Source organism: Trachinotus anak, unplaced genomic scaffold (assembly GCF_046630095.1).
Source record: "Trachinotus anak isolate AG129_WGS33_773 ecotype Australia unplaced genomic scaffold, CSIRO_AGI_Tana_v1 ptg000025l, whole genome shotgun sequence".
Taxonomy (NCBI): Eukaryota; Metazoa; Chordata; class Actinopteri; order Carangiformes; family Carangidae; genus Trachinotus; species Trachinotus anak.
In genome coordinates this window covers 21,740,001-21,763,731 of record NW_027273876.1, presented here as the reverse complement: position 1 = coordinate 21,763,731, position 23,731 = coordinate 21,740,001, and the positions used below count along the sequence as shown (strand labels likewise).

The window sequence follows — 23,731 nt, the reverse complement described above, 5'->3', positions numbered from 1 at the left end:
GACCATGTGCTGCATTTCATTCCCCTTCCGTCTCTCTCCCTGCATTTCCTGTCGGTCTCCACTATGCTATCCAATGAAGGCATGGCCAAATGGCCAAAAAAAAAAAAATTGTTTAAATACAGGGAGAACAGTGCACACTTTAAAACAGTCTCTTCTGGAAGATGTTCATTGTGTTGCACTCAGTTGTGGAAAAAATGGAAAGAAGAAAGAATGCCCAAAAAAAGCTTGAGCCCTCAACCCACTCGTTTCAACTTCAAAAGTTTCAGATGCTCTTAGACGATCCAACAACTACTTTGTTTGAAACAAACATTACAGTTAACTTACCTTGGTATGTCCAAACTTATACTGGGTGTGATCCACATCAATAGACCCCAGGAGCTTCTCAGCAGCTTTCTTGTTGTCGATGAACTGACCCTCAGGAATCACACTAGCATTCAGCACCTTGTACCTGCAAGAAAATGAAACAAGAGATGAAACAAAAGTTGTTTTCCAATTTCTCAGAACATGTCTTTTTTTTTAAAATTTTTTTACCTTTGCTTGAAATCCCCGTACAGAATTCTACTGGGGAAGCCCTTCCTGCAGATCCTGATTCCTTCCAGCACGCCATTACATCGCAGCTGATGGATGACCAGATGGTGTTCCATAATCCCTAAAGGTTGGCCAGAGCAATGTTATGCAGAAGCTGACTGAGAGACTTTTAAGGTCTGATAAGGAGTGTTGGTAACATACCTGGAGTTTTCCTTTCATTTGGAATCAGACACCTGACAAAGTGAGGATGGGTGCTCCTGAGATTCGTCATCAGCTTTCCCAGGTTCTCCTGTAAAGGATCATCACTGTCATTAGTTTGTTACAGACAACACAACCAGCGTTTGTATTATTTTAGTTGCATTTACCCTGAAGAGGGCTGACACAGTCTGGAAGGATGAGCCCTTCTTCTTTGCTGCTTTTTTAGCAGCAGCACCAGCTCCACCACTTCCCCCACCGGTGCTCTCTAAAGGATAAACACATCTACATCATTAGGCCGACCGTAGGACCTTTAAATGAACAAAATGTTCAGAATGTCAACAGTTCTCACCATCAGATGAAGAGTAGGTAGAGTAGAGGAAGGCCAGTAGTTTGAGGCTGGCTTTCTGGTAGAGCTGGACTACAGTCTCATTCAGCGGGTCCTTGTTCTTATCCAACCAGCCTGTGATACTGTAGTCCACAGTGCCAGCATAGTGCACCAGGGAGAAGTGAGCCTCAGCCTTGCCTTTGACAGGCTTGGGCTTCTGGAAGTTGTTTGATTTCCCGAGATGTTGGTCATACAGCTTGTTTTTGAAGGTGGTGTCTGACGCCTTGGGAAACATACACTCCTCCTCAAGGATGGAAAAGATGCCCATTGGCTGTTGAGGAAAATGTCAAAAAATGTGTTAAAAAACAAAACACTCGGTGTGTGTTTTTCTATAAATCTGTGTAATACGATGTTTGAATAAACCAACCTTTTCAATAAGCTCTATACAAGCAGCCAGGTCCATCCCAAAGTCAATGAACTCCCACTCGATCCCTTCTTTCTTATACTCCTCTTGCTCCAGCACGAACATGTGGTGGTTGAAAAACTGTTGCAGTTTCTCATTGGTGAAGTTGATGCACAGCTGTTCCAGGCTGTTGTACTGCAAAACAAACCATTTTAAGTATAACCACATAATTCATTATACAGATTCTAGTAAATCCGCTGCTTAATGCTGACTTACATCAAAGATCTCAAACCCAGCGATGTCCAGGACTCCGATAAAGAACTGTCTGGGCTGCTTGGTGTCCAGCATCTGATTAATGCGCAGGACCATCCACAGAAACATCTTCTCATAGATGGACTTGGCTAAAGCACCGATGGAGTTGTAGACCTGCACAATGGCATGCTCCAGTAAGATTGTAACACATTTGGGAAATAAAATCTTTGAAATATTATCAAAATTGCAATATGGACAAGTGCATTATCCAAATCACAGGAGTTGCAGTCTTTTTCTAACAAAGGTAAAATGTGTCACAACAGACCATAGATGAAGCACTGGGGTGCTACAGAGACACTGAGGGCTATAAATCATATTCTCCAGATGTAAATGGACATGCTGGTTTGCTACAAGACCCAACAAAAATCACATCATCATTATTTTAATGTTTTTTTTGTGAAAGTTAATGCAAAAATAATCATTTCAAGTCATATTGAAATATAAAATAACTGCATTATTTTTTGCATATAGTTCAGCCATACTTTGAACAATATAAAATATGATGTGACCTATTCTACACCACGAATGCCAATCTTTTAGCGATAAATCTCAACTTCAAGCTGCATGAATTGATTTTTCTGGTCGTAACCATGGCAGAGAACCTACACAACAATGTGAAAATACAGCATAGAGCTACTGAATGTGTTAGCATTAGCAACTGTTTACTGTTTGCACATGCAGGAAATGTTCCCATATGCAAATGTAATATATTTACATATAAAATAAAAACACATGTAAAATCATATATGAAATCTATTATAAATTGGAATAATTTCATATAGTGTCATATTTGACTAATCCATACAAATATGTATGTATGCTTATATTGTAGGTAAACATATCTTTATCCCAAAGTCCGTCAATACCTGTTGATATTATATACAGTACATAAACATGGTTAAATATCCCCAGATATATGACATATATTGCAGCTCCACTCTTGATATGGGGATGTAAATGTCAATATATTATATTTCTGTATAGGTTGGAATTAGCTTGGAGCAAAGTAAATTTTAAAACAAACAAGATTAATAAGATTATTCAGATAAATACCATAAACTATTATAAGAAATAATAATATATGATTAGGGCCCGAGTATTGACCAGTGCGAGGACCCTCCTAGAATTGCTCTAATTTTTCTCTTTCTCCTCCATAAAAATAAATCATTTTTTGAGGGTCATGAAACCGCACACACATCAGCCTGGTGGAAATTTACGTTTTATGGGTTTTGCACATGGATGGCTCAATAGCACCCCCTAGAAAATTTAAACGAAGTAACCCCTGTCCTATGTTTCATCAACATGTAAAATGAAATGCAGTAGTCACATGTAACATGTAAAGGCCTAAAAAAAGCCTTCTGCACCTGTACCCTAAACCTGATACTTGATACACAGCAACATGATGCATGTTGGCGGCGTCAAGTGACCTCCTCCCAGCAGCCCTGAGGTCTGCGACAGTGCAGGGGAATTCATAATACAAACATACCTGCTGGACAGTCTGGCCTTTGGTCACATACTCGTTCCCAACCTTCACACGAGGGTAACACAGAGCCTTCAGCAGGTCTGCAGAGTTCAGACCCATCAGGTACGCTGCTTTGTCAGCCACTGTTCAAAGACAAAGATTAAATTACTGAGATATAAGAAAAAGAAAAGTTAGATAAGATGTAGAAAAAGATTTTTTTTTTAAAATAAAGATTTACATTTATACCAAACATAAAAAAGACGATCATCACAGACAGTAAGGAAAAATAAAATCAAGATTAAAACAGACTTTGATGGATAACAGTTACCCTCTGTTCCATCTGGCTCTGCCTGCTCCTCCCTCTGCTTCTGCTTGAACTTCATATTCCCATAATGCATCACAGCACCTGTTAGCTTGTAGATGCCAATCCTCTCCTCTCCTGTGAAGCCGAGGATGTCGACAGCGCTCTGAAAGCACATCAGAGGTGATGTATGAGCCACGTTAGCAGAGAATGAAAAGAAATTAATAGAAAATGTGACATCTTACATCAGTGGCCATGAGCTCGTCACTGTCGTCAATACTGGCCACACTGATCTCGCCCTGGCTGATGAACGGGAAGTCGTAGGGGTTGGTGGTGATGAGGAGAGTCTCTGGAGGGAAAATAACGTCACACTGTGAATATAACTTATAAAACTTTGTTATCTGTTTAAGAATAACTGTGACAGGTGTGTTTCTCCCAGGTGTTACCTATGAGCTCAGGCTTCTTGTTGGACATGATCTGGTAGAAAATGTGGTAACTCCTCTCTGAAGCCAGCTGAAACGTTACTCTGGATTTTTCCAACAAATCTACCAGAACAAACAAGATGGACTTAAGCGAAAGACTCAAACAACTGAATATTACATGTGTGTGTTGTATTCTAGCTCACAAGTTTCAATATCAGCTGAAGCCAGTTTTCCTGTTGTTCCAAAGTGGATTCTTATGAATTTTCCCTGAAAGGAAAAAAACAAATTAATAATAACTCAGCATGACAAATCAGTTATAGGTTTTAACAAAGTTTCCATCTTTTCACTCACAAAACGTGAAGAATTATCATTTCTAACAGTTTTGGCATTTCCAAAAGCCTCCAACAGGGGGTTAGCAGAGATGATCTGGTCCTCCAGATTCCCCTACAGCAGCAGAAAGATGTCACAAATGCTGATAATGAAGTGACTGATTATTCCTTATTCATTAGCAGTTTTACTGTATTGAAAGATAATAAAAACTTTATAAAATCACCTGTAATTTTCCAGAGGTGTTAGCTTCTTTTTTTCTGTCGCCAGTCCCTGCTATTGTTGCAAAGTACTGGATGACACGTTTGGTGTTGACAGTCTTTCCTGCACCAGATTCTCCACTGCAGAGCGGGAAAACACACACCAGAGACGTGTTACTTCCTCTTTGGTTGCTGAGTATCAAAGATAAGTTGAATCTATAAGGAGCTTCAGCTTACGTGATCAGGATGGACTGGTTTTCTCTATCTAGAGAAAAACAACACCACAGTGACATTAGACAGGCACCGAGAACATTATAGAAAACTGAATATAACTAAACATGTTTGTCCAGGTTCAGTTTACCGGTGAGCATGAACTGGTAGGCGTTGTCAGAGATGGAGAAGATGTGTGGTGGAGCCTCTTGGCGCTTTTTGCCCCTGTAGGCCACCACCACCTCCTGGTTGTACACTGGAAGCCACTTGTAAGGGTTCACAGTGACACAGAACAGCCCTGAGTAGGTCTGCAGTAAAATAAAATGCTTGGGTCAGCATGGATTTGAAGGTCAGAAGATGTTTAGACACCTTGGTTAAAGGCAGGTTAAATTTGGTTAACAAACTGTTTTGTTTTTTTTAATTTACAGATGAAACATTAAAGCTCGAGATTTTAACTTCTTCTGTCTTTTATCTGAAGTGTTGATCTCCATCAGAAAATATATTTGTGGTTTTAAGAACCAAAAACCATCTCAGTGTAGTTTTACATCTCCTCTCTCAGGCTTCTCTCTGGAGCTCTAGTAACGACAGGTCAGTCAACCAATCAGAAGAGAGGCTCTGAGCCTGGCTGACTGTTTTCTGAGTGATCCAATAGAAATATAACAGATTTCAGGTAAACACTCAGAGAAACCAAACCCTGCAAGGTTGATAAATTTGGTTTAAATTAGTCCTTTGATGCTACAGAACAGGAGTGTAACATCATGACTGACAGCTGTGATTGACTTCTGATTGGGTCAGATTGTTTTAGATCATGCTGACCCTTGAGCGACAGGAAAAAGCAGATACATTTTTTAATATAACAGGTTTTAGTATTTGCAACTATACTGTTCAGGAATTACTGGTATTATACACTATACATCAAAGTTTAGCAGGCTTCAGTCAATTGCCAGACCACATATTTTATCTTGTTAAAGCCTCTGAAAACTTGAAGTATTTCGTTATTACATTAAATGTCGTGGACCTCAGTAAAATCAATAATCTCAGGAAAAAAAAAACATCTTCAGGTGTTGATGTGGTTTGATCAGATTTGATCAGAACTCCAGCAAACGGCCCAGACAACTGTCATTACCTTTTGATTCAGACATTACTGTTATACTGTTTTTATCCTGCTGAACTTCTGAGGTATCTAACAAAGCTAATTTTGCCATTTTTACCGTAGACATCTTCATTTTTGGACTCTCTTCAGGGCTTACGTGGACATACATCATTTCCCAAACACTGTCAAACTGCAGCAGCTGAATGAAGAGTGAAAACTACAAGAGTTAATCTGCTGTTCTGACGAGAGGATTTATTACAACCATAGACTTCACCTGTGACCTTTAAACCGAGTGGCTCTTGATTTTTTCCTTTATTAACACATGATTGATCACAAACCCATTCCTGCTCTGAGGTTGGTCTACATGGTCTCTGCTGAGCAGCATCTGCTGTGACACTGTGCAGCATCACTCACATAGATCATCCACGCTGCGTAACGCTCTTTGAGGTTGTACAGCACGGCCGCCTCGTTGAGGTGGGTCATCATGGCCATGTCCTCGATCTTGTCAAACTTGGGCGGGTTCATGGGGAAGATTTCATTATCCTTCACCGTGACAACCTGTGATGGAGCAGAGAGACGTGACCTTCATCATCAAAACCATACAGAGACTGCCGGCACCACTTTGCCTGCTGTATGAGTGATTTTTAAACAGTGCAGCTGATAATTGGAAGTTGAATGGAATTGAAAAGTAAAACTCAAGAACTCATGAAGTAACAGGCCTAAACAATAATTCTATTTAAATAAAACTGCCTTGTACACAGTGACTTACCTGTCCTGCCTCAGTCTTTACGGTTGCTTTGCCACCGTCTTTGCTTTGTAGCACCCCTTTAACAAACAGCTCCTTTGGATCTACCACAAACACTGCAGTTTTGGCATCAAATGGCCTGTTTTGGGCTTCGATTCTCTCTCGTTCAGGTCTTCTCAGGTACAAGGCAGCCTCCCCAAACACCCTCATGTCACTGTCCGAACTCATCTTCGGATCACACCCCTGAGGGGACTGAAAGGTTGGGTGTTAGAACAGAAGAACAGTAGGACTGATATCAGTCACTCTGATCAATATCATCTCTTACCTTTGTGGGCTACAGAAGATCTGCTTATGTCTCCTGCACCTGCAGACACCTGGATCAGAAACAAGATGAAACCCTACCAGGAGAGTCAGTGTCTGTCACACCCACATATAACAATAAATCAGAACAACGCCCTGACCAGCAGAAGTCCCTGCTGAAAAATGTGGACAGCTTTGACCCTTCCTGCTTTTATAAGGTCCCTCTTGTTGCATTAGCAGAGACAGCAAACACCTATATTTAGGTCAAAGCCTCTAATGAATGTGGGCAGGGAGAAGTGATTAGTCTGGCATGTGATATCACAGAGATGCTGCTGAGCTTTTGTTATAAATCCATGACGGGGAGCAACTGCAGCTCAAGAAAAGAATGAAAGCAAAGGGTGAGGGTGACCTCTGCCAGAGACACAGCACTCACATGGATGTTTAAACGCTCCAGGCACGCAGAGACCAACACAGGATTTGTTTAGCATCTTCGTTGTGTTTCAAACTAAAATTATTATTAAAACCATTTAGTCCTTAAAATGTCCAAGACTTTGTGTCTAGTCTGTCTGAGTGTGAGGTGAGAAGTCTGCACCCTAACCACAGATCTTGGGTCAGGTTGTGTTTACCCTCTGGAGGCAGAGGGAATATTCCAGTAATAATCTTGTTTTTACAAGTAACTCCCCCTTAAATCCCCCTTAGATAATCATTTTCATAGCTCTGCTAATGTATGGATTAAACTAATGGAGTACAATGTTTTAATTATTCAGTTAAATTTAGAGGTGTTTATGGAAGCTTATTCTTAGGCAAAGGTGTGAAGTGTGTTACTTTAGACATGATTCTGTATAATATATATTTTTCCAGTGCATTTCATCTTCACGATTCTAATCATTTTCAAAAAGGAGTTGAGTGTCATGGTAACGGTTTTGACTTTAAATTAATTAATTAATTAATCCTATAAGTGATGAAATTATTATTTTGGATGGTAAATGCAAACCTTTCAGTACTGAAGTAAAGCATACAATACCATTGCCTCCGTGGCTTATTAACTGTTTTGAAATATTACACAAAATGCATCCATGAGCTTGCAATTGCTTTTACAGGCTTATAAATAAAAGCATAGCTGATGAATCCCTCAATAGGAATTCCTTTAGAGATTACAGTGGGCTAATAGTCATGTCAGAGACTTGGAGCTCTGTTTTTTCTCCTGTCATCATCTCCCAGAGAATCAGCTCTGAGGGACACCAGAGGACAGCAGACAGGGGGGACGTATCGGGAAAACAAGAGGTTGCTATACCACAAGACGATGAAGATGAATGTCAGGAATAATGCAAAAAAATTAAAACAATAGAAACCTTTTAAACAGGAGAAATTACACAAAAAGATTTATCCCAAATAATGCTTATTATGTCATTAATTAAAATAAATATTTTCATTCTTTCCCGAGAGAGATGAGAAGATCAATACCACTCTCATGTCTGTGCATTAAGTACAGTGCTGGAGCCAAGATGTGGTTAGCCTAGCTTAGCATAGAGTTTGGAGGGAGAGGGGAAACAGCTGGCCTGGTTCTGTCCAAAGTAAAAAAGACACACCCACCAACTCCTCTGATGCAAACATGCTGTATGTCTGTTTAATCACACCTGAAACTGTAAGAGCAGTTTGTGGTTTTATGGTGTGAAACAAAAACAACAGTTCATCAGTTTGTCCAGGGTTTCTGTGCAGATCATTTGAGGGAGGTTTTACAACAGGTTTCTGTACTGCTCCAGACTCCAGAGACCCACTGCACCTGGCAGTTGTTGGGTTCGAACCCTGGGCCTGGGGCCTTTCTGTGTGTAGACAGCATGTTCTCCCTGGGTTCCCACCAGGTTCTCCGGCTTCCTCCCACAGACCAAAGACATGCACATTAGGTTAACTGGTGACTCTAAATTGCCCTTCGGGTTGAGCGTGAATGATTGTTTGTCTCTATATGTCGGCCCTGTGATAGACAGGGTGTATCCCACCCTCGCCCAATGTCAGCTGGGATTGGCTCTAGCCCACCCCCTGTGACCCGGTTCGGATAAGCGGTATAGATAATGGATGGGTGGAACATGTGATGATACTCAGATGCTGGCCTGCTGCTGAACTCTGCACAGAGCCAGGAAAGCTGTTTCCCCTTGCTCCCAGTCTTTATGATACAGTCACCACGTCCTGGCTCTCCCTCTATATTAAACACACACTGATCTCACTTTTGGAAAGAAAGTTAAAAAGCACGTTTCTCAAAAAAAAAAAAAAAGTTTTCTCTGAGTTAGAGTGATATTGGCAAAAGTGCATCTACATGAAGACAGATGCCGCCAGCATTATGTTACAGGCCATAAGGTGTAAACAAGGTGACAGGATGTTAAAATGAGTAAACATCTCCACCAGCTTTGAATGAACTGAGGTCTTCAAACTGTCACTCATGTTTAGATCTGCTGTCAGTGTCATGAGAGGAAGATTAGAAGGCTGTAAACTGACAAGAGGGGTGCTAAATCATGAACAAGCAACCAATGAACCTATGACTTACACTGCCCCCACCTTAAATATGGGCTACATTAGGGCATTAATCAGGAGTGAGATATTCTTAGTGACTGTCCTCAAAAGGACATTGATAGTCAGTTTGAGGATAATGATGCAATGCAGATTATCACTGCAGCTACAAACTGCCTTTCACTTGCCTTTTTTATAACTGCCATGTGTTTGTATTGATTGAACTGCTTCAGACATTTGAACATCACCTCCTCATCAGTCTCAGAAAGCCAAAGTGAATGCTGTGGATTGCAGCTAGAGTTCGTTCTAATCTTTAATGCAACAGATGGTAAAATCTCATGGCTTATGAGTTAATGTCAAGTCAAGTTCAAGTTGTCTAAATTAAGGGCTGCTAAGCAGAGGTCACTCAGTCTATTATCTGTCAGATGCACTTTGATATAATTTGATGGACAGCTGTTAACAAGTGTTGCTGCCTGACATCAATAATTATCATTAATAATATATTAAAGCAATACATTTTGATAAATTGAATAGAATTTGATTCGTAGTTTTGTTGAAGAAATTGCTGTTCTTGTTATTGTTATTGTCAGTGTCTCCTGGAACTGGATGCATATTTACTGGTTTATCTTGGACAAAAGCATAAGAAGAAAACTGAAATTAAATTTTAAAAAGGAAATTTGATGACACAAATATTGCAGCCACATAATGATAATCCTAAAGTTGCATTATACTGAATGAATGATAGATAATATAATGTTCAATTAATTAAACAACAGTTTAATCAACGGTTCAGCTTATTAGTTTTCAGTTCTCATAAGAATAAATTGCTGTATTCATAAAAAAAAGTTTTGCTGGTTTATTTGTTGAATGAATTGTGTACGTAAGCCAATATTCTGTCATCAGGTTTGTTCATGTTGTCATTGCCTCACTTCTTGCTGGAGCTGATGGCAGCTCAGTCAGTGGCATCGGTCCCATCATAAAGGTCAGAGTAGCTGCCAGTCCAGCTGCAGACCTCCTCTTCCCACTGACAGCTGCATTATAGTTTCTATTGTTTCATTATTTCTTTTGAAAATTAACACCCACTCTTACACATCCACTGCCTACACTACTACAGACTAATACAGACTCTGGCTACCAATTTGCTTGTATTTATTTCTACACAATTATTGGATATAGATTTACTTTGATATTCAGTGTATCATTCAATCTCAGTATGAAAGTTGACGACATAAGATTTATAATGAATTTATAATTATCTATTTATAATTATACTTAATATAAAAAAACTCGTGTTTCCTGGTAAAATGTAGAAAATGTCATCCTCTAAATGGTTGAACTTCTTCCACTCTTTTAGTTGTTCATGTGTTCAGAGATCGAGCCTTTTAAATTTACTATACGTGGCTACAAATGGCTGATGGCAACAACTATTAATCCAAGTGAAATATTATGAAACCACTGTAAACTGATAACTCAAATATGAACTGAAATAATTATCTATTTGAATTAACATTCAATATGATTAATTTAGTATGTTAATATCATACCTAGTTCAAGAAAGAGAAGGCTGCATGTATATCATGTTATATTTAAGAGGTTAAAAACTCTCTTATACCACTAAATATATATGAGCAAAAAAGAGAATATGATCCAGTATTACATATTAAACTATAAAGCAGTGCAGGCACAATGGCGCCGCAGATGGCTGCCTCGGTGTTTTGGTGCGCTCTGCACCATTCACCAGAACAAATTCCTTGTACGTGAAAACATACTTGGCAATAAACCTGATTCTGATTCTGATTCTGATTCTGATTCTGATTTAAAAGTAGTTAACATGGGCTCTGCCTTGAAAATACATTTTGATGATTACACTACTTTAAAATATAAATGCATGATTTTTACTAGGGTATATTCACAGTGGCATTAATATATTTACATAAATAAAATATCTGAGTATTTCTACCACTTCCAACACCATCATTCTCAATTAGAGAAAAGGTGGATAATAGATGATAGAGGACCCATTGCCTAGAGTCCCTCAAACACAAAATCTGCCCCTGTGCAACAGCAGACAGACTGTTGCTAATTTTGCTGTCTGCCCCTAGGACAAACTAGGGCAAATAATATATTAAGTTAAATTTGAGTTTTATTGGTTTCATTAAAATATAATAAAGTATGATAATAGGTTTATTAGTGAATTTTAATAAGATAATTTCTAGACTCAAATGTCCTTTAAAATTTTAATGTTTAAATGTTTGTGGACACTTTGGGCATCACTAAGTGCGCAGCTAGTTCAGCACAAGCCGCCATCTTGGAAATACCTGACTCCTTACTAACTCCCAACTAAAGGTGTGTGTGTGTGTGTGTGTGTGTGTGTGTGTGTGTGTATTGATTATGACTGTGGCACACATACACTTCTGCTAGCATCGTTAGCACAGCAGGGTATTTTGGCGCTTTGCTTGAAGACCAACCCAAGGCTAATTCATTTCCTGGCTAATTAGCTAATAATCGAGCTAACCTAACAAGCTAGGAATAACGAGCACACCTGCTAATTAGTGCTAAATAAATAAATAAATAAATAAATAAATAACATTAGAATTTCACTTACCTGCAAATACAGCAGCACAGACCTCTCATGTTCTGTTAGTCACCCGCACAACAAGCCAAACTATCTGTCTGATATTAAGTCCTCCAACAGGCTCTGACATCACAGAGGTCACGACACCGAGTGACGTCAGCAGACAGCTAACGACTGTGACGACACCCGCCTGTCACTTAAACAGGCCACGCCCTCAATTACGGTAACTTTAAGTCTTCATAAAATTTAAACGGATGAGTTATATAAACATTCAGCGCTGTATTATTACTTCCAAGGGGCTTTCCTCTAACATTCACTCGCATATATGTTTAAAAGAAATATTTAATCGGCATATGCTGTCTAGCATTATGAAAATCCCAACTAGCTCCAGACTCGGGACGTTTAGGTTTTCAGAAAGGATGATACATGACAATGTTGGAGAAAACTCTGTCTGTCGGTATCCAAAGTTTGTATGTTGGGATGTGGATGTATTATAAGTTCTAGAGGATGTATAATACATGTATGCTGTCATATATACTGTTGGTACCTCGCATGCTTCCGGTTGTTGGTGACGTTGAGGTGCCGTTGCCATGGTAACTGTAAACCACCAAGAGCGCGCAGGGTGCTGAGCGTCTCTCCAGCGTTCAGCTCCTCGGTTCAAACAAAGATTGATTCGTCCAGACTCCGCTTTGGCACAGAACGATGTCGGATGTAGGATCTGAAGAGTTTGATGATGAACACAGTAAACTCGGGGTGAGAAGTTGTGGTTATGTAGTTAGTTCAGATACTTCTGTCGATCTGCTGCTGTGACGTTAGCTGGCTGAAGCTAACGTTAGCACTAACAGTAACAGCTCGTGTCTGTGTGTGTTTCTTTGGCAGGAATATCAAGGGGACAGAAATGAAGCGGGAGAGAGGCATGGAGTCGGTAAAGCTATCCTGCCCAACGGAGACACTTATCAGGGACAGTATGAGAACAGCAAGAGACATGGACAGGTATGATACTACAGGTCCAGTCTGGGTCTGAGAGGACTCTGAGACCACTGCAAAGACCAGGACACCTTCAAACACTGAAATACTCATCATGGAGCTCATTGACTAAAGAACAGCAGTTTCTACAGCAATTAGTCCAAGCATTGTGAGGAAAGAGTAGGATTAAATAACCTTTAATGATGAATGTACACTTTGAATTTACTCACTTGTTAACATCCACTATTCTAGTAATATTCTTATTATTGCCAAAGAGGTTATGATTATGCTAACTGTAAAACTATTGTTTCTTTAATTAATGTATAGTTGTCTTTTTCTGTTTTGTGTAATAGGGGACATATCGCTTCAAGAATGGGGCAAGATATGTGGGAGACTATTATGAGAACATGAAACACGGACAGGGCACCTTCTACTATCCCGATGGCTCTAAATATGAAGGTAAAACAAAGACACTTTACATGAGTTGAGATGGATTTAATTTGTGTGTGTCTACAGAGTGTTTATCAAAATTTACAGCTGAAGTCCAGACACAGAGCTGTAGAAAGACAGACTCTTATTGTCGCCTCTCTTTGTCTGTCAGGGTCATGGGTCGAGGACCTGAGACAGGGTCACGGTGTCTACACTTACCCCAATGGAGACACATATGACGGAGAGTGGCTGCATCATATGAGGTCAATCTACAACTTTAAAATCACCAGTGCATGTCACTGAGATGTTTGTAGATTTCATTTCTGTAAGCACAGACTCCACCTCTGTGGTTAAGGTCACATCCTGGATCCACACACCACTTTCTCCTGTGCTTTCTAAATTTAAATCCTGCTTGATATCCTTCATCTGTATCAGTACTACAGATGAATACAGGAGAATGTGATTCCTGGATTTCTGGAAATACGATTATACTTTTTGTAATCCCAGTAGTGATTACAGAAGTCTAACTCCCCAGTTAGTGTGAATTTGTTGATTTGCAGGTCAAACAACATCTATGTGATGACATTTTTTACATGTCTAAGTCACATGTGTTGTTTCAACAGTATTAACTGTCTATGTTTCAGTATAAATCAAGATAACAGTCATATATAGACTAGCTATCACAAAAACTTTAACCTTTCAACCACATTCTAACATAGATGTGTTGACATCTTTTTATGTGCATTAAATTAAATCAATTCAAACGGTGTCTGATTGCCAGGCACGGTCAGGGCATCTACCACTACCATGACACTGGCTCACAGTACAAGGGCTCGTGGGTGAATGGCAAAATGGAGTCAGCTGGAGAGTACATCCACTCCAACCACAGATACCAGGGTAACTTTGCCAACAATAATGTGAGTTCTGTTTTTATGACTTATTTCATGATTAATAGAAATGTTTTGAATATTTTAGTTGAACTGTAGACTTTGTAGTCGGGGTCATGACAGTTTCAGTGGTCTGGGCCCCATTTCCCAAAAGCATCTTAGAATCTCACCGATGCACTGTTTTTTAATTGGCTGTGCCATATGAAGAGAGTCATTTATAGTTAATTATCACCCAACTCTGCAGCTCACCTCCTCACTGTGTGCTACCTGCTTCACACCAGATGAAGACAGACAAAATTAGCAACTGGCTGGTAAACATAGTGAAGTATTAAGCAGCTAAGAGCAAACTATTATTCTCGGTCAGTGGAGACCAAACCCTAAAGTGAAAATTGGACTTCTAGTCATCAGGTGTGTCCAGATGAATGCTAATGTTGCTGCTGGATGTGCAGTTTGCTAACATGTTCTCTGTATCAACCTTACAAGGCTGTAATAGTTCAAACATTTGTTATTTTTAGTGACAAAAAGACAGATTAATGCAGCCTAAGTAATTATTTTTGGCCAGTTGGGGGCAGCAGAACACAACACTGACCTATTATCACACTGTGAAGTTGATGTGACAAATGGTTACAGTTGTGTATCTAAAGCAACACTACTAGTCATTGTCTGTCAGGTTTTAGCTCTGTTGTGGTCTCAGCCAACTCCAGAGGGAAATATCTAGCTCTTTAGCTCTTAAATGTTAAGTTCACCAACTTTTCTGCTGAAGCAAAACAACACTGTTGCAGCTGGATGATGAAAACAATGAGCTGAAAGATGTTGAAACACATCGTAGAGCTGAGGGAACTACAGGTGATAACTAAGTGTGGATTTGTCTGTTCAAAGTGCTCACTTTAATGTTCCACAAATTCCTTTGATCCATTTGATAAGTAAGCCAAAATAACTGATGGTAGCTTTTGTAACTTTGACCTTGGTAATGTTGTCATCATCAATCAGGCATCTTAGCTGTTCAATGTTGGAGCTGTCTCTGCCAGCCTGTTCTTATTTTGCAGCCCTACGGCCGGGGCAAGTATGTGTTCGACATCGCGTGTGAGCAACATGGTGTATACCAGCAAACAGAGCAGGTAAGCCAACATCAACACACTCCCATTGTTTCACTTCAGTGTTTCAACTGCTTTTACTGCCTCATTACATCCTACTTCTGCTGTAAATGCTGAACCTGGAACTTTCTCAAACCAAAACTGTGACATGCTATAGACACAACACACTCAGACACAACATAACCATGACAACTCTCCTGACCAAACCTCCAGCCAGCGGACGTTGAAGAGAACGGTAAAAACATAAAAACACAGAAGTCACTCTACCCGGGCTCCAGCGACGGCTATGTCACCTTAGGGGCCTCAGGAGGAGCAGAGGAGGTGCTGCCTCTGTAAACTACTGCTGATGCTGTTGTCAGTAGCATAGCTCACTCAGTCATTTAGTGTCTTGCATGATGACTTTGTGGTATTTTCAAATATGTGTCTTTCCATGCATAAGAAGGCGTTACAGTTGTTGGTACAGACACATAAATGTTTTTCAGTGTGCTCACGCCTGTCCTAAGAGCATGTTTAATTCACTTGAAGTGCATGATCCTGAGTGAAACTGCAGGGCGCATGTAAATAACCTAGACTTGTGTTTGAGATCCAAGCTGCAGCATGTTTCACCTTTGGTGCCTCTGGAGTTTGCAGATGTTTTCATGCTTGCCTTGGATCAGCTGAAGTCAATGTAACAGCACTAAAGACTGTACAAGCATAACATGATGCAAACACTGCAAGAGCTGTGATTTTCAGAGGCTGGAAAGGTGAAAATATTAAGAAAGAAAAACATTTGTTCATTTTGGTTGTATTATGAGACAAAATGTGTCACAGTGATATATTTTAGACGAATTTCTCTCTGTACACAAAAAGATTTCGAGATTTGTCTAATTCAACTCTTGACAGGACCGAGGTGAGGGTGAGTGGGGTGCGTTGGCCTCCACCACAGTCCTCAAGTGGATTCCCAAGCATGTCACCGGCCTGACGCTGTGGACTCCAGCCAAAGAGGCTTCAGGTGAACTTTATCAACCCAACATGGCAGCCAGGGTCACAGCTTTTAGAAATACTCCAGAATTACCAGCAGAATCCCACTGACTCAAGACATTTCTCATTTCACCAACCAGACTCCGTAAAAGTTTTTGAGTATTTAAAAAATTGACAACACATTTTGTTTCATTTAACTGTCTGTAGCTGTATTCTGTAACTGTATATTGTATTTCCTTACATTACATTGTTCAAAGCCTTTGGCCAAGGATCTGTGGATTTAATATTAATTTATGTTTTTTGCTTAAAAATTGCCGGATTTTACAATATGTAGTCTAAAAAAAATCAGAAGCAGCGTTAAAAATTCAAGCATGTGTTATATGTGTGTATTCATAGGAAACATGTTACAAATTCCCCCAAATATTACTTTGATACTCTGAATGTATCTGTCTATATTTCTGGCCATTCAAATAAAGCAGGACAGAGATTTTTGCCAACTTTGGAAACACATTTACAACATTGGAAATCATCTACACATTCTAGGAAATTATGAACTATTATTAGAATTTATTTAAAGCCATCTGAGGAAAGACACCGACAAACCTGTGATTGTTGCACTGCACTAATTAGGGTGTAGACAAAATCTTGGGCATAAAATCAACTTCAGGGCTAATTTTAGAACTGGTTTGTAGTGTTGCTGTGCACACGTCTTCAAAGAGAGGCCAGACAGGATCAAATGTTCTGAGAGTGAGACAAGGAAAAAGATAAGTGACCAAGTGTTCACTCAGTAAGTGTTGTGTCTGTCTGTATCTTCTTTTTTTTTTAGCTGGGGAAAAGGAAGCAGCTTCTGCAGAGGAGGGGGGAGAGAACTGACCTGTGTGATCAATCCACCATCCTGCACGTTTCAGCCTTTGTTCAATAAGTAAAATAACTTACACAAATAAATATATATGTGACATATCCTGTGAAGCCTGTGTATGTCATGGTTTTATACAGTTTATTGTAATTGTAAATTGTAACAAATGGAAACTTTTCATTCCCTGTTGAAATTATCCTGGATGTAAACAGTGTGTGCAGCATAAAGCAGACGCTGCCCCCCTGTGGCCAGTGCAGAATAACAGAATACTTCTTCAGTAAAATTTAAAGGGAGAGTAGGCCGCTTCACTCTGTGCAGTGTAAATGTTGACATCTGCCCATGTCCACGAGGGCCCAGATAACAAATGGATTTTTATGCCTCTGTGCCGTCAGCAGCCAGAGCCAGACGCATATGGAGTTGTCCGTCTGTCCATATGTACGTTTGTCCCGTTGTCGTGGACATGATGTCTCAGTAATGCCTTGATGGAGCTTCTTCAAATGTGGCACATACACTCAGTAGAGCTGCTTCTCGAGTACGTCAAGTTCAGACTCCTCTAATTGGGAGTTCAAAATTCACAAGTTCATCTCAGAGGTCTAGCCCCCCGAGGACAGGAGCACTATTGCAATTGGAACAGCAGCGTTATTCCTAAATATTGCTGCTGTGACTGTTGTGCTCTTCTCATTTGCTTTTCTATATCTAACTTTTTAACTCTAATTCTCTCAGCTCTCTATCAGCTTCGCTTCTCTCCTTCAAAAATTAAATTGTGTCATTGTCATTTCTCCCACACTTGTTGCTGTGCTCCTCTCCGTCCTCGCTCAGCCTCCGTTTGGCCCAGCCCACCTCTCCATGGTCCTCTTCCTCGCCTCCTCTGCAGCGGGCAGGACTGCATCGACCTTCCTTCTGTTCTACTTCCCTCATCTCAGTTCTTCGGCTCTCTGTTATTTCCTAACTGATGTAATTCTGTTACTCCCATTGATGCCCCACTGCTCCTCTCATCTTCACTCATTTTATTCTTATATTTATCCTGGATCAGGGCAAACCTCTCCCTCACAGACCTTGGCGAAACTTTAAATTGAAGGTCATTGTCAAATATAAAAAAATTATAATAACCTGCTAACTCTTTAACGTATCACTGGCTACGGCAAAACAGTCATTCCCAAGCAGCAGACACTTTGGCTGGAATCTGTTGTATGTCATCACTTCACACCGTAGCCGTCCCTTCAACCGTCGCTGCTTAAAGTCCCTCATTTGAAAGAGCAAAGGCCAAGAGGAAAAGTCCAACACGTCGCTGACCAGTGGTGTAACTTGATCACACAACTGTCCTTCAGCTCTGTCCTCAGTCAGTCAGACGTTTATAAGCCTGGCCCAGTTTTGAGTGGCCTCTGGCTGAGTTCTTCCTTTAGTCATGCTACATCAAGTGATCAGGGCTCAGCCTCCTTCATGTTGCACTTGTTCTCTTTGGCACTGTGGAACCATCATCTTCCTCTTCTTCTTTTCTTGGTTTGGGGCCTGAGAAATTAGAGGCACAAGTATCAAATGAATCCATATCCTAAGAGACTCACTGTCAAATGAGATAGTTCCATGGACAGAAAAGTGAGAACTTGAGGTATTTGGCTTTAATTTCTGGGCATGCAGGTAAAACTCTCACTGTTCCTGACTCCGAGGAGGATGCCACGGTTTGAACAACACGGGTCCTCACGGGGGAAATGACAGCCTCCTCTGAAACAGCTGGCGGCCATATTGGTACACATATCCACGTTTTCTCAGTATCCGTGGTTTTATAACAGCATTATTTTGAAGGACACAGCCGGAAGTGGTGGCTTTTATTGTGCTGTACCTGTCACCGGCAGTACCGTGGGCCACTGTGCGGTCTTTCTGCGGGACGGAGGGAACTGAAACCCCGCAGGCTGGCGCTATGTCCGCAGGTGTGGAGGCTGAGAGGGCCCCGGGCGGTGGTTCGTGTCTCCTGGGCGGGAGAGCCCCTCGGCGCTGACCGTAAACACGCACTAGCTGTTCCGAAGACAACACCGAGAATGGACGGCTGCGCCCGGGGAGGGCCACTGTTTACTTTCGGCGTCATAGCTGACATCCAGTACGCTGACATCGACGACGGGTACAATTACAGCCGGACGAGGCGGCGGTACTACCGGGGCAGCCTCCAGCTGCTCGGGAACGCCCAGGAAAGTTGGTCGGGGTCGGCTGTCAAACCGGCGTTCGTCCTCCAGCTGGGAGACCTCATCGACGGCTTCAACAAGTGCTCCGGCGCCTCGGACCGAGCGCTGGACGCCGTGCTGACTCAGCTGGGCTGCAGCCCCCTGGAGGTGCACCATGTGTGGGGAAACCACGAGCTGTACAACTTCAGCAGGAGCTCGCTGCTGGGCTCCAGGCTCAACACCTCGCTGCTCGGCGGCGGGAGCCCGGGGGCGGCCCGGCCTGGCTCCGACATCTACGCCTACCACTTCAGCCCGGTCCCCGGCTTCACGTTCGTGGTGCTGGACGCCTACGACGTGAGCCTGCTGGGCCGAGAGGAGTCCAGCGAGGAGTACCTCCGAGCCAGGGCTTTAATCACACAGCACAACCACAACCAGGACCTCAACTGCCCCCCAGGTAGGCGGAAATTATACTGTGTTGGAATTGGCCTGATGCAGGAAATAAAGCCAGACTATATGTAACTTTATTTAAAATTTATTTTTATAGATACATTCATTTTAAATGTATTGATTTGTAATGGGTATATTTCTTTGAAAATATGTATTTATATTAATTATTAACAGATGCTTACATTACAATGCAATACACAAAACATAAAAACATTTCTGTTTGTTCTTTAATATACATGCAGATATACTTGTAAAACAAACATGTTATAGATATAATAAATAATAAAAGGATACATCAACTTAATTATGCATAAAAGTTAGATAGGGATGGTGACATTTACCACATTAATACTATACCTAATGTGTTGCAGGGTAAATAGATTAAAATTGCTTTTATATAATATTAATGATCTTAGAAAATGTATAATAAATAATTAAATAATAAATAATTATTAAAAAAACTGGGTAAAGAACGCACATACACCCCAGACATGAGCTTGATTGAAGAATGGAAAACAAAAATAAATACAGAAAAAAATAAGTTTATTAAATGTACAGGTGTATTTATAATGGCACTGCACCAGATTTCCCCACTCACCTCTCTGTATGGTTTTCTATTTCCTTTTGACCTAGATGTAATGGTTTAGAGGAAATGCAACATGGTCTTTTTTTTCCCCAAATCAAATGTTGAATAAGAGATAAAAATTATTATATATATATATCATCATAGACCTGTCAAACATAGACTAGATTAACATGGAGACTCCAGAGATGGTTTCAAACCCAGTTCAATAACTATTAAAATTAAAAATGTGAAAGTCTGTGTTTCCCTTAAATCTGTTAACTTCAACTTTTATTTAAATGTTGAAGGTTTATGAAGTGTGATGATATTCTTTCAGTTTTGCATCAAGGACATTTCCACTAGGATCTGCCAAATCACACGCCTTCACGTCATGTTAATGCCTTGCTCAAGGGCACATGGTCAAGTATCTGTACTTGTGGAGAACTGACACCAGCACTGAAGAGCTCTCTCAGCACATAATGATGTGGATTTAGTTTGATCAGTCACTGACTCTGTTTATTTACGTTTGATTTGACAGTGAATGAGGAAGAAGGTGATGGAGTTCATGCTTTGTGTTTCAGAGTGTGAGGGGCTACAACAGAGGTTTACGATGTTCAACGGTGGGTTCAGCAAGGACCAGCTGGACTGGCTAGACTCTGTGCTGTCTGCAGCTGATGAGAAACAGCAAAGAGTCACTATTGTCAGTAAGTGAAAGTGGGACTTAATCATATTTGTGTTATTTCTGGCATCTCTCAAGTCGTGATAAGTGAAGGTGATTCTCAGAGAGTTTTGCCTTTGTTCTCAGAGTTTTCAGTTTCACTCAGGAGAATATGATATGAAGTGAAAAGGTGCTTGTGAGATTCACAAGAACAGTGTGGCTCGTAAAGAGCTGTGCAGATATGTTGTAAACCCCAAAGGTGGTTTCCAGACAGAAAGGGCAACAGCAGCTGAAATAATGAGTGTTCACCACACTGTGCAGCTCAGCACCGGGAACCTGTCCCACATTATTCCATACTAACCCTCTCTTTGCCCCACATCTGCTCTGATGGGATCTGGTCTCTATATATATATCAGCTCATTTCTGTAACACTAAATGATATGAATGAAAATGACCAGAGGCAGTGTGGTCTGAAATCAGTCCGGGGTCAGGTCAGCTGAAATCACATCGTCAGTGTGATAGTGAAAACTGATCAGGAGCCTGATAACCACTGATAATCCACCCCCCCCTCAGGTCACCTCCCTGTCCACCCCTACTCCACCTGCCCCATCTGCCTCGCCTGGAACTTCGACGAGCTCCTGGCAGTCATTCGCTCCCACAGCAGCGTGGTGTGCGTCATGGCAGGACACGACCACGACGGTGGATACTACCACGACGAAGACACAGGGGTGCACCACCTGACGTTAGAGGGGGTGATCGAGACTCAACCTGACAGCAACGCCTTCGGCACAGTGTCCGTGTATGAGGACAGGATGGTGCTGAAAGGGAGCGGGAGGATCCCAGATCGAGTGTTTCTGTTTCCACGACGCCACAGTGACACAGACGATAGGGCAGTGTAACCTGCATCCATCTCCCACAGCACAGCACAGGCCTCCAACCAGCTGATCAGCTGATCAGGACGTACTGCAGCTGAGGTGATGAAGTCACATGGAGTCCTACACATTTACACTGTTTTAGTTCAATTCAAAGGTGGAACTGACAGCTATGCTATTACAGAAATACAGACACATTTACTTTGTGCTGTTCTTTAGACGCAAGCTGTTACGTCCACTTACCTCAGCAGAAAATATCCAGTACCTCAAATAATATATTATACTTGAGTTCTGATTTTAATTTTTGAGGTTGCATTTTTATTTAGATATTTTAACGAGGAATTGCAGCCTTTTTGCTTTTCTTAAGATGGTATTTGCTGAGTGACATTGGAGATATTTGATGAGTGCTGTGTATCAATAACTATAATTGATTTATTACCCAGTTTTGATAAGATCAGCAAATCTGTATTTTTTTACAGTGTAAATCAATATGAGGACTAATAAAAATCTTTACCCCAGCAGCAGTTGCACCTCCCTGTCTGGCTAAATGTCACATTCATCTCCCTGCCGTCATGTGCTGCCTTCAGGCTACATGGGAAATTGGTAGATTTGAGTTTTCTACCTGAAATAAAGCAAAGAAAAGTTAATTTGGGTTTTGAAGAGACAATTATCACGTGAAATTTGATGAAGCCAATCTTAAACATGTCTCTTGACACCATGATACTGAATTAACACTGGGTGTTTTTTCTGACAATGCAGTAGTGAATGAATGTTAAAGTGAGAGGTCAATTTTTTTATTATTTTCTGAGAGTTTCATCTGATTCACATTCTCTTCACCGGTGGTATCTATGACCACATGATAACAGTTATACATGGGATTATTCTATTATCTCCAAGACACCTGAGTAGACTCTGTCATGAAGGCTATGAGATGTGGCTGAATGCTTTGAAAAGCTAATAATTGGACCCTGAGCAACACATATTTTAAAGGATGAATTTCACAATCTACAATCTTTGACATTATCACATATTTAACAGCCGAGGATGCAACTGTAAAATGTAAATGAAATATATATTAAAAAACAAACCAAAAAAGGAAACACAAAGAACCTGAGCCAGGGAGAGAAAACGCAACATTAACACTATAGATTAAATATAGATTGTGATTACTATTTGTTGAATAAGTATGAGGGGGAAAAAGAGTTGATACAATAAACAGGGGGTGTAATATGTAGTGAGAGCCCGTATTTCCGACGGCCCCTGAACGCTGCCGGCACAGACGTGGCCGTGGTGCAGCTGCTGCGTTCAAGTGGCGCAGTGTCCCGTCTGGAGGCAGAGGGCGAAGTTTCACTCTGCATTGCAGCCTGAGCGCTGCTGCCGGAATCCAACAACAATGGCGACTCCCAGTCCTGACAGCAGCTCCACAAGCTCCAGCGGCGGCGGCGTAGGATCCACGTCGCACCAGCTCCACCAGCAGACGCAGAGCAGCAGCATGCAAGGTTGGCGGCCGCGGCCTGGAGTCCGTGCTTTTCCGTTTCACCTGAAGACGCTGGAGTTAGTGGGAGAGGTAGCTCGTAGCTCCAGAAGGAGCAGCAGCATAGTGAAGACAGCACCGATTGATTACTTCTTCCGGTCAGAACCTTCAAAGTAAAATGCGTGCCTGAATTTGTTAACGAGTAGAAGTGTGCGTTAATGCACATTTTAAATGACCTGTTCGTATATAATTAACACGCAGACTTCTGACTGGTTTTGCTAAGTGTTGTTGTGGGGGTGAGTAGGTTATTTACCGGTGTTAGAAATGCAGCACGGTGGACAAACATTACCAATGGCATTTAGATGGTGAGCCATAAACTTCTCTTTGATTAATCTATGGCATGGCGGTAACACATACTGGGTGATACAGTGTAATGCAGGTGCTAGCATGACACGAAGTAGATAATACAC

The 23,731-nt window shown here is 41.1% G+C and overlaps 3 protein-coding genes and 1 pseudogene across 13 annotated transcripts in view; 3 read left to right on the top strand and 1 right to left on the bottom strand.

The window, feature by feature from the left end:
- The window catches only part of LOC139608424 (myosin heavy chain, fast skeletal muscle-like), an 86,356-nt pseudogene extending 75,358 nt beyond the window's left edge, over positions 1 to 10,998 (bottom strand).
- Positions 10,999 to 12,475: 1,477 nt separating this feature from the next.
- rsph1 (radial spoke head component 1) lies at positions 12,476 to 17,208 on the top strand. Its single transcript, XM_071462180.1, has 8 exons — positions 12,476 to 12,656; positions 12,783 to 12,896; positions 13,223 to 13,328; positions 13,471 to 13,561; positions 14,080 to 14,215; positions 15,232 to 15,303; positions 16,162 to 16,270; positions 17,066 to 17,208. The coding sequence occupies exons 1-8, from the start codon at positions 12,606 to 12,608 to the stop codon at positions 17,110 to 17,112; spliced, it is 726 nt and encodes a 241-aa protein (XP_071318281.1). The 5' UTR covers positions 12,476 to 12,605; the 3' UTR covers positions 17,113 to 17,208.
- A 1,702-nt stretch (positions 17,209 to 18,910) lies between these two features.
- On the top strand, positions 18,911 to 22,308 carry adprm (ADP-ribose/CDP-alcohol diphosphatase, manganese-dependent). The gene is made up of 3 exons (XM_071462179.1): positions 18,911 to 19,702; positions 20,839 to 20,961; positions 21,489 to 22,308. Exons 1-3 carry the CDS (start codon positions 19,129 to 19,131, stop codon positions 21,812 to 21,814), a joined length of 1,023 nt encoding a protein of 340 aa, XP_071318280.1. The 5' UTR covers positions 18,911 to 19,128; the 3' UTR covers positions 21,815 to 22,308.
- A 760-nt stretch (positions 22,309 to 23,068) lies between these two features.
- The window catches only part of map2k4b (mitogen-activated protein kinase kinase 4b), a 16,635-nt gene continuing 15,972 nt past the window's right edge, over positions 23,069 to 23,731 (top strand). For 8 of the 11 annotated variants that reach the window (XM_071462168.1, XM_071462173.1, XM_071462165.1 and 5 more), the window contains exon 1: positions 23,088 to 23,286. In XM_071462168.1, the coding sequence (XP_071318269.1) occupies positions 23,181 to 23,286 (106 nt within the window). In that variant the 5' untranslated portion in view covers positions 23,088 to 23,180. Of the gene's footprint in view, positions 23,287 to 23,731 lie in introns of all 11 variants that reach the window. The other 3 variants (XM_071462174.1, XM_071462170.1, XM_071462169.1) reach the window with 2 other exon arrangements.

Bases quoted from the DNA above. Each gene is read 5' to 3' on its own strand.
- adprm (XM_071462179.1), top strand. From the start codon at position 19,129: ATGGACGGCTGCGCCCGGGGAGGGCCACTGTTTACTTTCGGCGTCATA. The intron at 19,703-20,838 runs GTAGGCGGAAAT...TTTGTGTTTCAG, and splicing joins GGACCTCAACTGCCCCCCAG to AGTGTGAGGGGCTACAACAG. The intron at 20,962-21,488 runs GTAAGTGAAAGT...CCCCCCCCTCAG, and splicing joins GCAAAGAGTCACTATTGTCA to GTCACCTCCCTGTCCACCCC.
- rsph1 (XM_071462180.1), top strand. From the start codon at position 12,606: ATGTCGGATGTAGGATCTGAAGAGTTTGATGATGAACACAGTAAACTC. The intron at 12,657-12,782 runs GTGAGAAGTTGT...TTTCTTTGGCAG, and splicing joins ATGAACACAGTAAACTCGGG to GAATATCAAGGGGACAGAAA. The intron at 12,897-13,222 runs GTATGATACTAC...TTTGTGTAATAG, and splicing joins ACAGCAAGAGACATGGACAG to GGGACATATCGCTTCAAGAA.